This window comes from Protomyctophum parallelum (genome assembly GCF_964188405.1).
Source record: "Protomyctophum parallelum genome assembly, chromosome: 1".
Taxonomy (NCBI): Eukaryota; Metazoa; Chordata; class Actinopteri; order Myctophiformes; family Myctophidae; genus Protomyctophum; species Protomyctophum parallelum.
This window is the reverse complement of record NC_139697.1, coordinates 45390294-45407651: the sequence shown is the minus strand read 5'-3', so window position 1 is coordinate 45407651 and position 17358 is coordinate 45390294. Positions and strand designations below refer to the sequence as shown.

At 42.7% G+C, this 17358-nt stretch overlaps 2 protein-coding genes across 2 annotated transcripts in view; one reads left to right on the top strand and one right to left on the bottom strand.

Moving 5' to 3' along the window:
• LOC310869001 (NACHT, LRR and PYD domains-containing protein 3-like) overlaps positions 1 to 8452 on the bottom strand; it is a gene marked incomplete at both ends in the record, with an annotated part of 10258 nt that extends 1806 nt beyond the window's left edge. Inside the window, 3 exons of the mRNA XM_083779555.1 lie at positions 3274 to 3447; positions 4281 to 6009; positions 8185 to 8452. Of these exons, the coding sequence (XP_083635681.1) occupies positions 3274 to 3447; positions 4281 to 6009; positions 8185 to 8452 (2171 nt within the window). The remainder of the gene's footprint in view (positions 1 to 3273; positions 3448 to 4280; positions 6010 to 8184) is intronic.
• The window catches only part of LOC310872607 (uncharacterized protein), a gene marked incomplete at its 3' end in the record, with an annotated part of 236003 nt that overhangs the window by 165150 nt on the left and 53495 nt on the right, over positions 1 to 17358 (top strand). The window lies entirely within an intron of this gene.

Here is a 17358-nt window from a genome sequence, read left to right as displayed (position 1 = left end):
CCAACCCAGGACAAAGCCAGGAGGGGAAAGAAGCGTACCACCTATGTAGACGTGCTGCGGCGCGACAGCTTGGCTAACAACACTGCAGAGCTCAATAACCTGATGTTGGATAGGAATTTGTATAAGGCAGCGATCCAGGAATCCCGAGTTGGTGTTGGCTAGACCTCACTCTCACAGCAACTAATTTGGTAATTACATTTTGGTAAGTAGGCTACATTTTGAATACCGGACATTCACCTATCAGAGTTCTACATTGTGTTATTGATACTTTTATTTCAATTGTGAGTACTTTTGTCCACCACTGCACACTGCCAAGTTCAGAACATGTTGCATCGTGTTGTGAGCTTGTAGATCTATATAAGAGATATAGAGATCTTATAGAGAATATAATGAATGTTGGTGGAAATGTGTATTTTGTGTGTGTGTGTGTGTGTGTGTGTGTGTGTGTGTGTGTGTGTGTGTGTGTGCGTGCGTGTGTGCCTGCCTACGTGCGTGAGTGTGTGTGTGTGTGTGTATATATGTGTGTGTGTGTGTGTGTACAAGAGAGTGTGTGGTGAGCACACACGAAAGAGAGAGAGATAGAGAGAGAGAGAGAGAGAGAGAGAGAGAGAGATAAGAAAGAGACAGAGAGAAACTTTGACTTTTCTAAAACCCTTTTATTTACAAACTAAAAACCAGTAACACTTCAGTTGTTTTCAAACAGACATGCGAGGTTCAAAAACAAGGGCATTCTTACCCAAAAACCAAACCAAAAAGAAGAGTCTCATCAACAACTGAGCAAATAACATCGTTAAAACACCATTGTTGCACAAAAGTGTCCACATTTTTCATTCCCTGGTGAAATCTAAAATCGATCCAAATCCTCGCCCTAACCAGTGAGATAAAAACACTGACCAGGTCCTGTGTTACTTCCCTTTCCATCTGGTTTCTCCTGGTCAAGTAGACTGCCATTTTTGCTTCCCCTAGCAGAAAATTGAGCAACTGCCACTTTTACCCACGCCACTCGTCCCTGTGCTGGGCTCAGCAGCAGTGGACGGCCGTTCTGGGCAAGAACGAACCAAGTTCCCCTCCCCCCCGCATCCGAAACATTTCATGCTCTCAGTAGTGGCAAAAAGAGTGTATTCTTCAACCTTTAACTTAAAATTGGTTTTCAAGTATTGGGTCCTGTCATTCAGAATCATAGAAAGCATCCTCCTGTACGACACAACGTGCCTCAGCTCAGGTGATTTGCAGCTTGACGGCAACTTTTATACTGGTGACACAACATTGCCAAACCAGGACAACTCCTTCACAATAAGTTCATCACTTATAAACGGGGGGATATTCGACAACATCACCTTTTTCGCTGGTGTAGCGAGGGGCGTCACGGACACAAACGTGTCCTTTATGACCACACCGTTTGTTACTACAGTGTTTGCTTTCTCCACCCTGTCCACAAAGATCACCACTCCACCGTTCATTCTAGCGGCGGATCTTACACTAGCCGCTCCGACCACCTTGGCCACTGCCAGGCTGCAGTCTTCCACTGAACACGGGACATTTGGCGAGATTTTAATGCCATGTTTCTTTGTCAAATTGTCAAGCACCATGACGCTAAAAGCAGCAGCCACTGCTGCGGCGCACAAAAGCCACAAGACCCGCTGACTGCAGCGGGGATTTAACACTAATCAATAAAAGAGAAAACCTCTTCAAAGAGCAACCCAGCAAAGCATGAAAAAGAATATAGAAAGAAACTCACTCACTCCGTAGAGACTCACTCCCCACCACCACCCCACACACGCTCGCACATGCGCACGAGAGAGAGAGAGAGAGAGAGAGAGAGAGAGAGAGAGAGAGAGAGAGAGACTACTTACAGCAGGAAATCAAAAACTTTATGATGGCATAACCTGCATCGGTCAAATTGGCAACGGATGACAGCCTATATATAAATTTAATGGCAGACAGGACTGTGAAAAACTTCAGGGCTACTGACCCGATGCGCACGCATGCACGCACGCGCACACACTAAGAGAGAGAGAGAGAGAGAGAGAGAGAGAGAGAGAGAGGCTTGAAGAAAAAGACAGGGCCACAGCACTGGGTTTAAAAACACAGCTGACCAGCCAGCCACACACACACACACACACGCCACAAAACGCGCAGTCGCCTGCCAAGTTCTTCTGCGCATTATTTATTTCCCAGTCCAACCACGGACTCACGTACGCGTGCATGTGCAGTTTTATTTTTAGCATCACTAATCAAAATAAAACAAAACGAGTTAACAACACATAATAATAATAACCCATCCGTTACTACATGTGCAGGGCACAATACTGGGTTTAAAAACACAGACACAAGTGGAGTCTGTCAAATCCCGCAATTTCCTTCTTTTCATATTGCGCTGCATCGTAACTCTAGGATGAGCCGCCCAAAAGGCGGCAAAATTGTAGTACTTCCACAAGCTCACAACGCACCGACACATTGCGAGCTTGTAGATCTGCCTATTTTCAAAAGAGTTATGTACATTTTGAAAAGTGGTGAAATGGAACATTCTGCATAATGAGTACTTTATTTTTACCCATTTAGACATTTAGACCTTCAGAGATTTTCTATGTCAGTGGTCGACAACGTTATTCTGGACCCCCAGAATAATCATTTATTTTGCTGCCGACCCCCATCTCACCCCCATCTCAAAATATGTTGTTCCAGGGACCCCCCAGAAGCAAAAAAATATATATTCAAAGTTTTGTGCCATTTTTCAATAGCTGAAGTATAACATAATGCTTAAAACACCAAAAGTGGTTCCCGTCCTGCATGGGTTAAGTGAATTTTGATGCCAATAGTTTGGTACTTTTACTCAAGTACATTTTGAATACCGGACATTCACCTAACAGAGTTCTACATTGTGTTATACTTTTATTTCAATTGTGAGTACTTTTGTCCACCACTGCACACTGGCAAGTTCAGAACACGTTGCATCGCAACATGTTGTGAGCTACGCGTGCGTGTGTGCGCGCGCCTGCCTACATGCGTGTGTGTGTGCGTGTGTGTGTGTAGAAGAGATTGTGTGCTGTGCATTTGCATGTATGAGCAGTTTGAGCACACATGTGTGCGAAAGAGAAAGAGACAGAGAGACAGAGAGAGAGAGAGAGAGAGAGAGAGAGAGGGAGAGAGAGAGAGAGATAGGGAGAGAGGGAGAGAGAGGGAGAGAGAGGGAGAGGAAAGAGAGAGAATGAGAGAGAGAATGAGACAGAGAGAGAAAGAGAGAGAGAGAGAGAGTGATAAAGGACTACTGACCAGAGCTCCTTCAGTCTACAATGTGTTGACATCAGTCCAACACAGAGACGCTTAACGCCTGCGTCTTGCAGGTCGTTACCCCACAGGTCCAGGTGTGTCAGACTAGAGGAGTTGGAGCAGAGAACTGAGGCCAGATCTCCACAGCATCTCTCTGTGAGTCTACAGTACACCAACCTGAATGGAGATGAACACATGAAAATGTTATTCTGTCTCATTAAATGTCTTTAGTCAAGTCCATTTTATTTGTACAACACATTTCATAACAGATACTCAGTGTGCTTCACATTAAAATAATACATTATTATAAATATACACCCACACATACGTGCGCGGACACACACACACACACACACACACACACACACACACACACACACACACACACACACACACACACACACACACACACACACACACACACACAAAGATTTGTGTACATATTGAAAAGTGGTGAAAAGGAACATTCTGCATAATTAGTACTATATTTTAACCCATTTAAATCCTAAAAGTTTTCTGAAAAATCTATGTTTCTATGTCAGTGGTGGTCAACCTTTTTCAGGTCAAGGACCCCCAGATTAATCATTTATTTTGCTGCCGTTCCCATCTTGTTCCAGGAAACCCCCCCCCCCCCCCCAGAAGCTAAGATTTGAGTTAAAAAGTTCGCTGTGAAAGAATATATACTGTATTCAAAGATTTGCGCCACATTTTCACAATTTTTCAATATCTAAAGTAGGCCTATAACATAATGCTTAAAACACCAAAAGGGGTTCCCGTCCTGAGTGTAGGAGTCAGATCACATGGCTCACGGGCCATTTTTCAGTGGAAAGTGAATAATAAAGTGTGGTGAATTGTGGACGTAACTTGTTTTCATTTCATCCACGATCCTTTTCCATTGCAGGAAGGGACACAGACGGGAAAAATGTGAAAGTTTAATTAACTAGCCCAGGGGACACCCATTATATAATGGGTGTCCCATGGCACTAATAACTTGATAATGAACTACTAACTTAGCCTTTATGCAGTTCCTCAAAGCTGGCATCAGTCTCCGTAGCCCCTCCAAGGATGTCTTGTATTCGCTCAGGTTCAACTCATCCAGAACCGCCTCTGACATCTGCAGCATGTAAGCCAGAGCTGAACACTGGGTCTCAGAGAGTTTCTCTGTCTTGTTCTCTGACTTCAGGTATGTTTGGATGTGCTGGTATACTGACTGGTCCTTCATCTCCATCAGACAGTGGAAGATGTTGATACATCTGTCAGGTGAGGCATCGGTGTTCATCTCCTTCAGGTTCTGGATGGCTTTCTGGACGCTCTCTGAACTGTTCTCAGTCGGACCCAGCAGGGCTCGTAACAGACACTGATTGGACTCCAGTGAGAGGCCATGAAGGAAACGCACAAAGAGGTCCAGGTGGCCGTTTTCACTCTTCAGGGCTTTGAGCATGGCTTTCTTCAGGAAACCGTCCAGGGACCTGATCTCTTTTAATTTCAGGAATATCTTCCAGTCCAGGAATGTGTACAATACATACATCTTCCTCTCTGTGAAACAGTGGAACAGATAAACTGCAGCCAGAAACTCCTGAACGCTCAGATGAACAAAGCAGTAGATGGGCTCTCCCTGGAAGCAATCACTGTCTTTTTTGAAGATCTCTGTGCACAAGGCTGAGTACTGTGGGGTTTCTGTAACACCAAGACCACATTTTTTCAGGTCTTTTTGGTAGAAGATCAGGTTCCCTGTCTTCAGGTGTTCAAATGCCAGTCTGGCCAGCTTCAGAAGAACAGCTGTATCAGCCGGTGTGCCATACTTCTCCCCATCCTTCCATGCCTGAAGAGAGACGAAGCGGCAGTACATCTCAGTCTGGGTCTTGGGCAACTTACCAGTCTGGTCTGTCTTCAACATGGGCTGCAAAACTGTGACAGTGATGGAACAGAACATTGGGATTTCACACATGATGCGGATGCTCCTTGATTCATTGATGTGTGAGATGACTCTGTTGGCCTGGTTCTCATCACTGAATCTCTTCATGATGTACTCCTTCTTCATTTCATCACTGAACCCTTGCACTTCTGTCACTATGTCGACAAAACAAGAAGGGATCTGTTTGGCTGCTGCAGGGCGTGTGGTTATCCAGATGTGAGCACAGGGTAGCAGTTTTCCTTCTATGAGGTTTACCAGTAAGACTTCCAGTGAGGTGGGATGGGTGAAGTCATCGGGGCAGACATGGGCCGTCTTGAAGGGTAAATTAAATTTGCTTTCATCGAGACCATCGAAGACAAACAGAAGTTTGAAGGGACTTTGGTCGTAATCTTTGATTCCTGACTCCTGCAGCGTTGTGAAGATATAATCGAGAGCCTCTTCCGGGATGAATTTGGTTGTGTGGATGCATTTGTGAATTAGTTGTGACAAACTAAACTCTCCTCCCTGCAGCAAATTTAGATGGCGGAATTGGAACACAAATGTGAGATGTGGAAGTTCATTTTCTTTCTTTGCCCAGTCAGAAACAAACTTGTGTATGAGAAAGGATTTGCCAACTCCTGCGATACCAATGGTCATCACTATTCTGATGTTTTCTCCAGAAGGTGATTTAAAGATTGCACTGAGTCGGATCTCCTGGCCTGCTTTCTTCATCTCCATCTGTATGACCTCATGCTCACTGCTGAACTCTGTGTCCTCCAATTGTATGATTCTGACATGTGTGTAGCATCCTTTAAAATGCTTCTTATCCTCCATTTGGAATGTCCCTTCAGGTACACTCGCAAATGGTTTTACAACTCTTGCTTTAAGACCGTTTTGGTAGAAGGAAATATGTAGCTTTACATGTCCTTGTGTGTCCACGAGCAAATCTGGAAGGAACAAAGTCAATCCTTATATTAATAGAAAGTATTACATGGGTGAGTTTTCTTAACTTGATAAATAATAATAACCTACATTATAACACTTAAAAAGATTATAAAATCTATTTTGAATCACTACATGATTACAATGTATCTGCTTTGTTGCTTATTTTTTAAATCAAAGGTGATATAGTGATATATAGGTGACAGTCAGCTCTGTTGCACAAGTTTTTTTTTATCACCACTGTAAGTATGCTAGACAGAAGTAAATAGACAATAGAAATGAATGAATGATTACCTTCCTGTGGAGGCTGTGAGGACGTGGTGAGGGGAGTGCTACCTGAAGACTCTCCAACATCACTGACATCTGCTACGAGAGAGAGAGAGAGAGAGAGAGTTGTCTCATTTGGGGGGGTGAATTTGTCTCATTTGTTTGAATTTGTCGGTGCTGTGTGTCTCTATAGTCCATACTGTATGTATTGTATTGAAATACAGTAGATGGATGTTTACCATCATTTGGTCTCTGAGAGGAAGATGCACTGCTCTCTGAAGTCTCTGGAACATCACTGGTGCAATCTGTAAAGACACAGAGAGAGAGAGAGATAGAGAGAGAGAGAGAGAGAGTTATCTGTTGCATGAGAATATATTTTATCGTTTACACTATTTAAAGTCTGTCGTCCTTTCCATGATTGGCTGTTCTGTGTAAGGAGTGCTGATATGTGAAGATGGTTGGTTCCTGTCGTCCCTGTTTGACTGCATCCAGACAGATCCACGAAGATGCTTTTGGCATCTTCGTGACTCCACTGTGTGGAAGCACCCTTTGTGATGCCATCTTGATTTGGCATCACAACCCGATTGGTTGTTGTCCCCATGGTGCCTTCCAAACAGGAAGTGATTGAATGTAATAGAGACACACACAGCGCCACCACTTCTGGTCCGTTAGAACGGTGTACCACAGACCAGCCATAGAAGCCAGTTGAAATGCAACTGTACTTATCGCCTACTTTTAAAATGATACAAAATGAACTGAAGACTATATTGATTTAAATAAAAATATGTTTCCAAATGTATGGAGTGTCTTTGTCAACATATCTTCAATGTGCTTCACATTTAATTTACAACTTGAATGGGTTACCCTTTATGTTAACAGAGCAGAGGGGAGACGCATTTCAGTGACACCGCTGTCTCTACGAGGCTGCGAGTCTATATTTTGAACATGTCACGTGGGCTTATATATGTTTTACGCACCGCAGAACTCCGACGGTGTGTTTTACCGTTGTTGTATAATTAACTTGGCTGAATGTAGTTGGGGAAATAACCCAACTAAATGGAGGAGTAACTTATCCTGACATTTTCAACTACCTAGTCAATTCTCCAGATTAGTATTAATAATTAGTCTTGCAAGATGCTGTTTGGATATTTTTCCACACATAGATAGCCTATAAAACGAAACACAAATGTATTGAAAATGGCAGGTGTGTGACATTAAAACAGAGAAATCAAACATATGGGACAGTACTGTAATAGAAAACATTTCTTTATGACTTATTTTCTAACTGGCACTGTCTCATTTGTCGGCGTCTCTATGGTCTATGTTGAATGTATTGTATTGAAATACAGTAGATGGAGTAGAGAGAGAGAGAGATTGAATGGCAGTATAATTGACGCTTCGAGGCAAGGCTCTTCATCTTTTCAAACTTGTTTGTGTGTGTGTGTGTGTGTGTGTGTGTGTGTGTGTGTGTGTGTGTGTGTGTGTGTGTGTGAGTGTGAGTGTGAGTGTGAGTGTGAGTGTGTGTGTGTGTGTGTGTGTGTGTGTGCGCGCGCGTTTGCGTTTGTGTGTGTGTGTGTGTGCGCGTGTACGTTTGTGTGTGTGTGTGTGTGTGTGTGTGTGTGTGTGCGTGTGCGCGCATGCGTGTAGTAAGTAGTAGTAAACCCTTGTTGTAGTCTTGTAGAGCTGTTTCAGAGTCTACTGGTCTTCAAGTTTGTCAGTAACTTGTAAACATATAATATATAATACATGCATACATACACACACACACACACACACACACACAGACACACACACACACACAATGTATTCACCTTTGGGTCGGTTCAGAAACTTCTTCTGTAGATCAATCCTCTTGATCTTCTCCAGGACATTCCCCACGATGTGAGTTGCATGAGTAGTGTAGTTCTGCACGATGAGATCCACTGTCTCCTTCCTGTCAGCGTGTTCCAGGTAGCATGTTTGGAGCGGCTGGAGGCCTTCAACATGAACAGGACGCTGCAGATGCCACTTGAACAGCTTAAAGTCATCTTCTCCCAGATCGTTGAGAGTTGTCAAGATATGTTCCTTAAGTCCATCCATGGTTTATTCCTGACACAAACAGAAAGTTATCTTACGGACACACATAGGCACATATACGGAATAGACGGACACACATTTAAAGAAAAAAAGAAAAGAACAAAGACAACATTAATGGGGATGTTATTTTGTACATCTATGTGAGCGTGATTGTCCCGCATTTCAACGACTTTTCATGCGTCCCGCAAATTGAGACGTTGTCCCGCATTCTGATTGACAGGCTCCAGTTTTCATATGTGCGCTTAAAATCTTGGTTTTATCAACTGTCTGTGAGCAGCGGAGGTTGTCATCACAGAGTGTGTGACACAGGGGGAGGGGGCGGGCCATGTGTGTGTGTGTGTGTGTGTGTGTGTGTGTGTGTGTGTGTGTGTGTGTGTGTGTGTTTAGGTAGGATTGGCTGTCAATCAAACAGCCAGTCACAGTGTGGGGAAATCAATGCGGCTAGTTAAGTGAACGCCCACCAAAAAAAGAAAAACAACATTACACACCGCACAACAAGTTAGCAGCAGAATTAACGAAAAGTGAAACAAGAAACATGGAGGAGGACAAAAGGGAAGAAACAAAGACGACCGCAAAGAAAAGGAAGTGCAGCTATAACAAAGACTGGGAAACGATTTACCCGCTGGGTGAAGCAAGCCAGTGATAGTCTTCTGTAAAAGTAGTTTCTCAGTGACACATGGAGGTGAATATGACGTGAAGCGACACCGACTATGGGGAAAATAATTCAGTGTTCCAGAAGCTAAAGTTAGACAACAGTGGCATCAACAAGGCAAATGGCATGGCTCACATAGTACACAACATCAGCATCAGAGTTTTGTATTCTGTGCGGGCAGCGACTGGGAGCCAATGGAGGGAGCGAAGAAGGGGGGAGACATGTGAGACATGTGAGACTTTTGGCTGGTTGAAGACCAAGCGAGCTGCGGCATTTTGGATCAGTTGGAGGTAATAATGGATAATGGATATAATACTGATGCCCTGCAGACAGGCCTAAAGTAATTACCCTATGTTACCCTATGTTACCAATGATCATCATTATGATGACATTATGCCCTGTGGAAGCCACTTTCTCTTTCTCATGTGGAATGTGTTTCACTCTGGGAGCGCACTATGTCAGTTTACATGACATTCTCCACACTGGCAGGAGAAGGACACTGTTCTTTTGGATTACATTATGTAACGTGGGTAACTACTAACTCACCCATTGAAAACACAGTAACTATAATGGTTACTGTTACGTTACAGTTACAAGTTACAGCAAAAAGTAGTTTTGTTATGTAAAGTAACTTAAAGTAAGGGTGTTAGTTCCAACACTGCTCCTCATCCTCCTCACTCTCAACTTCCTTGTCCTCTTCAACTGGCCCTGGTAGGTGTGTTGGGAGAGCAGGACGACACCGACGACCCACCAACTCCCACCCACGTCTGAAAGAAATGGCTAACTAAAAACTAATAAATAAATAAAAACAAAATAATTAAAAAAAGCTCAAGTGTAGTTATACTGAATTGAATTGCATTTTTATAGCGCTTTTCCAAGTGCTCAAAGTGCTTTACAATATGTCCATTCATGCATTTATTCATTGGGAGGTGAAGCAGCAAACAGTTGATACAGCGTCCTCACTTCCCAGTATAGCGAACCATTTTTTCAAGATGGCTGCCACCTATGGGGAGCAGATAGTGATACAATCTCATTCACTCTCTGATGACTCTTTATGTCATGTTTATTCACAATGGTATTTCATCTCCTGTTCTATGGCATCACCACCAATCAAGTCCCCTCCCACTTTGCCAGGGTCCTTTTTATTGATTTTACCTCTGCTTTCAACAGCATGCAGATACACACCCTTCTGCAGAGACTCATTGACATATGGGTAAATGGAGGTATTATCCATCTTGTCAGAGACTTCCTCTCTGACCGTCCTCAACAGGTCCGTGTTAATGATACTCTGTCCGACATCACTGTGCTTAACACCGGTGCTCCACAGGGGACTATCTTATCCCCCTTACTTTTCTCCTTATATACAAATGAATTCCAGTTAGACCAGGATATGTTTAATTTGTTCAAATATGCGGATGATATGGCCCTGGTTGCCTTACTGAAGAAGGGGGACACAGTGGGGGAGGAAGCATACAGAGCACATGTGTTATCTCTTCAGAACTGGTGCGATAAAAGCTCCTTAGGGATCAATGTGACAAAAACAAAATAACTTGTCATTCATGAAAAGGAACCTGTGCAGTCCATTACAATTGGTGGACAAATAGTGGAGGTAGTAGACACTTTTAAATACTTAGGCACATATATTGACAGCAAACTCAATTTCAGTGAAAATACTGACCAGATTTTTAAAACTTGTCACCAACGCCTCCACCTACTACGCAAGCTCAACTCCTTTAGAGTGAGCAAGCACATTATGGAAACAAACCTGATGGAAACCAGAGGGAATCTTGACTTCTAACATGGCAATGTGGTTTGGCAATCTAAATGTAAAAGGAAGAAGCAAGCTGCAGCGAATAGTAAACCTAGCCTCAAAAGTCATTGGGAAGAGACAGAAACAACTAGAAAAAGTGCCCTACTGGGCACAGGTCTCCACCAGGATGAGCAGATGTGAAGAATTCCAGGCAAAGGTTTTTCCTTGGCCTCTAGGGAGTTGGCATACAAAGTTATCCACAGATCCGTGCAGTTAGAGGTAAAAACACTTTTCGGCCAGTTATAGCGCCACCTTGAGGCTGAGTTGAAATTGTTCATGTGGCATTTCGTCCTCTGCCTAGTGGGAATGTGGGTGCACAATTTCACGGAAATCACGCGATGTGTTCATGATTTGCAGCATTTTGTTTGAAACTGAGCACTCCTGTGAACTTTGGAAGCCAATCTTAACCAATCAGGATGGAGTCTGAGAAATCTGAAAGACTGGTTTCGTTGAATGGCTCTAGAGAGACTGTGTACCAATTTGCGTGATGTTTGGACAAAATCTGTAGGTGTACTGTGCAAAAACTTGTTTTGCACAAAGCGGCCTCCTGGAGCGGCCTCCTGGTGGCGCTATAACAGGCCGTTCTGGAAATCTGAAAGACCGGTTTCGTTGAATGGCTCTAGAGAGACTGTGTACCAATTTGCGTGATGTTTGGACAAAATCTGTAGGTGTACTGTGTAAAAACTTGTTTTGCACAAAGCGGCCTCCTGGTGGCGCTATAACAGGCCGTTCTGGAAAGTTTGGGGCAGAGGTTCATCGTTGGCATCCAGGGAGTGTGTGTGCAAAATTTGGCATCGACCGGGTTAACGGTGGCCGAGATTAGCTGCTCACGGACACACGGACGGACGGACGGACGGACACACACACACACGGACACACGGACGGACGGACGGAGTGCAAAACATACTCTCCCCCTAGGCCTTCGGCCTGGTGGAGACAATTAGGCTGTATCTACAAGGAGGTACTTCGTAAAAAAGCTATCAAGATAGCAAACGACCCCTCTCATCCACTCTGCGGGGAGTTCGAACTGCTTCCCTCTGGAAGACGGTACAAAGTACCGTAACATTTTTAGTTTATTGTCTCCACCAGGCCGAAGGCATGGGGGGAGAGTATGTTTTGCACTCCGTCCGTCCATCCGTGTGTGTGTGTGTGTGTGTCCGTCCGTCCGTCCGTCCGTGTGTCCGTGAGCAGCTAATCTCGGCCACCGTTAACCCGGTCGATGCCAAATTTTGCACACACACTCCCTGGATGCCAATGATGAACCTCTGCCCCAAAATTTCCAGAACGGCCTGTTATAGCGCCACCAGGAGGCCGCTTTGTGCAAAACAAGTTTTTGCACAGTACACCTACAGATTTTGTCCAAACATCGCGCAAATTGGTACAAAGTCTCTCTAGAGCCATTCAACGAAATGGGTCTTTCAGATTTCTCAGACTCCATCCTGATTGGTTAAGATTGGCTTCCAAAGTTCACAGGAGTGCTCCGTTTCAAACAAAATGCTGCAAATCATGATCATGATTTCCGTGAAATTGTGCACGCACATTCCCACTAGGCCGAGGAAGAAATGCCACATGAACAATTTCAACTCAGCCTCAGGGTGGCGCTATAACTGGCCGAAAAGTGTTTTTACCTCTAATTTACTTTTGTTGCCCTTTTATCCAACCACCAGATGAAGGCAAGCTGCAATGTCCTACATTCCTATCCTGGTGGAGACCTGTGCCCAGAAGGGCACTTTTTATAGTTTAGTTTTGTTTTGTTTGTTTTTCCAATATATTTGCCACTGTTGTCCTGCACTTTTTTGCCATGAGAAAATAATTGTGTTAAGTGTTGTTGCTGTTGTTGTAACCGTTTGTTTTTTACTGTTGAGACCGAAGACGAATTTCCACACGTGGACAATAAATTTAACTAACTAACTAACTAACTAACTTGTGTGCCGTTTACGTGAAGGATTAAAAATAGCGGGTGGAGGAATTTTAAATGAATGAATGATTATGATTTACTTTCTAATCTGTTTTTCTCTGTGTCCATGGAGGAAAACAAATAAGTCAAGCGGGCAAATGGATAGATGACAAAATCGTACGTTTTGTGGGGTTGAAATTATTGCTATTTGGGGGACAGACAGACAGACAGACTGACTGACTGACTGACTGACTGACTGACTGACTGACTGACTGACTGACTGACTTTCTGGGCTTGGACCCAGTAGCCTTTATTTTATTATTATTTTTGTATACTGTACCACTTTTAAAAGTGGTATACCACCTTTTACATCGAAAATGTGGTATAAAAGTAGTATAGAACTTTTTCTCCAATAAGTTACAATAAGTAATACTGTAATGAGTGTAATAGTTTAATAAGTGTAATAGTGTAATGAGTATAATAGTGTAATAGTGTAGTATATTATAGTATTGCCCTCTCCTCAACAGAGGATTTGATAAATCCAGACTCCAGAATTAATATTGCCACCACCACCACCACCACCAATAGTCATGATAGTATAGTAGCTATCTGCACCATTCATATTTTATTTTTGCCACGGACATGCAAAACAAGTTGTCAATAATATTACAAGAAACACAATTGTATATCCTACAGTAGCCTACTAAAGGACTCTTGATGTGCCATATAGTGTCTATTCTATTCCACTGCACTACACATTTTAAAACAAGCCACTATTATTAAAAAATATGAATTAAATAATCTATGATCTACAAGCTCACAACTCATCACAGCATGTTGTGAGCTTGTAGATAAGCAATTATCTTTTATTTGTATAGCCTATAATGACATGCCAACGTTTAAAGTTATTAGCTACTGTATGCATATAGTTACCCAGCGAGACAAGGACGTTATCCACTCTATACTGGCAGGTTACAGTCCTGACAAAATAAGAAAAAGGCAGCACACTCGTAGCTATTCATTGACAAGAATCCAACATTTCGACCTAGGAGGTCTTCTTCAGGGAATGAAGGTTGCAGTCCTGAGACTGGCATTATATGTGACATATGCATGGTCCACGTTATTGATGTTAATAGTTACCCGTTAATCGATAAATCACCATTAAGGATTCAATCAATTAAACTTAACAATGTGTGGGCTGGTTAACCTCCCCCCACCTTGGTAGCCACAGAAAAATCTCTACTTTTGCATGTAATGTGAAAGACAAGACTTTTTATTTCATGCCATTGCCTGGCCGTGTATCATATTGTCAAATAAATATTTCATTAAGGACTATATGCCGTTTGTATTATTTCTGTATATCAGCAAAATGTAGATTTCTGTTAGACATTGAGGACATTAAGATACTCCGATTCTTTTTACAAAACCGCCGCTGGTTAATCGGTCAATAAGGTTATCAACATTTATCAATTATCAATTCATGAATGAATCGTTAATTCCCATCCCTAGTCCAAGCATATTCCATTTTTGGGATTTCAATAATTGGGTCTTATCAGTACAGTTGCAGGAGAAAAGGGGCCTCTTGGCTGCAAAGGCCAATGCGTGCATATTACTTCATATTAGGTTATTACAGTTACTGTTGTGTCACAAGCTCCTCACGTTCCTAGTCCCTCCCCTGCACGACATCATAGGACAAGGGCCGGGCATCTTCCTCAGCCAGCACAGGTGGGGCTGATTCCAATCAGCCCAGCTGCTCCACAATCACCATCAGAGACTGCCAATATAAGCTGCTGAGAGCCGGCGCCCAACGCTTGGACGTTGACTACTGTGGTTAGTGTTACCTGCAGTTTAGAAACAGTTCCTAGCGTACCTTAGCGTACTTAGTTGTGCATCTTCTATTTTTGCTTTTGAGAGTTTTTCTGCTGTTTTTGTTCTAACTTTATTCCTCTGTTTTGTTCCAGGCTCCCTCCACAAACCCAGTGTCTCCCAGCTCCACCCCTCCTTCCAGGACTCCCCTCATGCTCCTAACAAACCAAGTTTGAAATAAATTTCCTTTTGTTCACTCCTGACTCAGTGTCTTTGCCTTTGGGGTCCCCGGCACATTTGGCTACTTAACACTTTGAGCGCAACAGTTACAGTATAGATAGATGGCTTCTCAGAGGACAGTGTTATAGAGGACAGGAAGAGACTAGCCCTAGAACGGCTCTTGTTGTTACATACAGTATGTACAGTATTTCACATACAGAGCCATAGAACACACAGGTTAATTTCAGTTAGGGTTCTACATGGGCGGCCTAAATGTGATGAATGCTCCGTTTGTACTCACCCATTAAATTATTCCAAAGACGTGGTGTGAAAAATGGTCCTCTAGTTTTATATCCATGTGAAAGTTCTGGCACAAAACGCGTATTTAAACACTTTTTCAAGAGATGCACACGGACATCTTTCTCTCCGGGCGAGGGGGACCGGAAAAATCGATGAACTGATTTAACAAATACGTCATGTTTACAAATACGTCCCCTCGCCCGGAGAGAAAGATGTCCGTGTGCATCTCTTGAAAAAGTGGAGATAATTCACTAAATACGTGTTTTGTGCCAGAACTTTCACATGGATATAAAACTATAGGACCATTTTTCACTCCAAGTCTTTGGAATAATTTAATGGGTGAGTACAAACGGAGCATTTATCACATTTAGGCCGCACATTTTCAAATCGACCAGCTCCCGGTGCAAGGCATCTATGCCTGAGATACATGAAAATTTACGAAGTATAATTAAATGATCACAGGCATTCTAGGTCTAGGAAGAGACAAGAAGTTCTACAAGCTAAACGAGTTTTGCTTGTGTCATCGTAGCTTAAAGGAGAATTCCATGCTAGAAAGCTTGTAGTTGTTACGTCCCCACCAAAGAGGTCCAGGTGTTATTTTGTGCAAAACCTCCTTATTGGCATTTCCCCTACCATAAGCCCTAAATTAATTGAATGTCATTGAATGGGAATTAAATGGGGCTATATGGGGTGTTGTGCTAATTCGCTTATTTCCATCGCTCAAAATCATTATATTTTTGTATATATCCTCTCTTCATAATGTAGATAATATCCCAAGCTGCACACTTTACTACTTATTTCTTTGGAAATAAGCAAATTAGCACAACATCCCATAGCCCCATTCAATTGAATGCAATTCATTGAGGGCTTATGGTAGGGGAAATAGCCAATAAGGAGTTTTTGCACAAAGAAACACCTGGACCTCTTTGGTGGGGACGTAACAACTACAAAGAAAGGTAAGAAAGCCTTCTAGCATGGAATTCTCCTTTAAATAGTCGTTGGTTTCAATTAAGGTGCGGTTCTGTAGTCTATGTTGAGAAAGTATGCAGGTCATGGAACAATACCTGAGGGTAAAAACAGATAATTATGTACATGTCACAAGTGATTGATGAAGGGCCTGTAGGATTTAAAGGAATGCTGTGTCACAATAGTTCGATGCAAAGGTGCGTTAACGGGATAGTTCAGATTTTTTAAACCTAAGCTGTATGAAGTACCATTAATATAGTGGTTGCAACTGTATTAATTGCCCGAATCCCATGGTGGGAGTTCCGCTCTGGATTTGATGAAATATTTAGTAGTTCCAGTCATTTTGTGGGGGACACAGGGGGCCACGCATTAAAAATAAATGAATTCACAAAACTAGCGTCCTTTGTATTCTTGACCTATTTCTAGTGCAACTTTTGTTCATTTTTGACCCCTCTATCACACAGAACTATGTATTTTGTGTCCATATCACTACGGCCAAAAATAGTTACATGTGATAGAGGGGTCAAAGTTGAACGAAAGTTGCGCTGAGATTTTAGAAATAGGTCAACAATACGGACTCGGGCAATGAATTAATACAGTTGCAACCACTATATTAATGGCAAGTATTTCATACAACTTAAGTTAAAACATTGTGAACTATCCCTTTAAACCTGTATCGGAGGCTAGGAGAAGGTCTGTGCCTTAGGAAATGTTTAACGGAACTACAAAAATAGAACTGAACAGTCTATTTTAAGAGGTAACACTCTGATCTTATAGCACATTTTAAATCGGTACACATTGCACTTACTATGAATAGTTTCATGACAGATTGTTGGTTTTTTTAAAGTTTACCTGTGGAATAGTTTGGAATGAAACCAGAGTAAAAACTCCACTCCTTTCTGGTTGCAGGACTTATGCAAAACATATGTTCTTGTGGCAATACAATAGGCTCTGGTTTCATTCACACCCTCGAGCAGCCAGCAGCACCCTTAGCAGGCAACACTAGCCCTCTCTCTGTTTCTGGCGCCCCCTACTGGTACCCTATAGTCATATAGACCGATTCCGTAGCGGGTCTCATGGTCGCAGCCTACGTATTTCCTGTAGGCTGACTCGACGTAGCTGCGGGGGTAAAACCCTTACCAGGCGCACCTCTTCCACTACAGTGAACGGCAGAGTGACTGATGTTAGTTTGCCTCAAACTTTACTCCTTTACCTGCTTTTTTACTAACACTAACATTACAAAGATGCCCAGAACATCG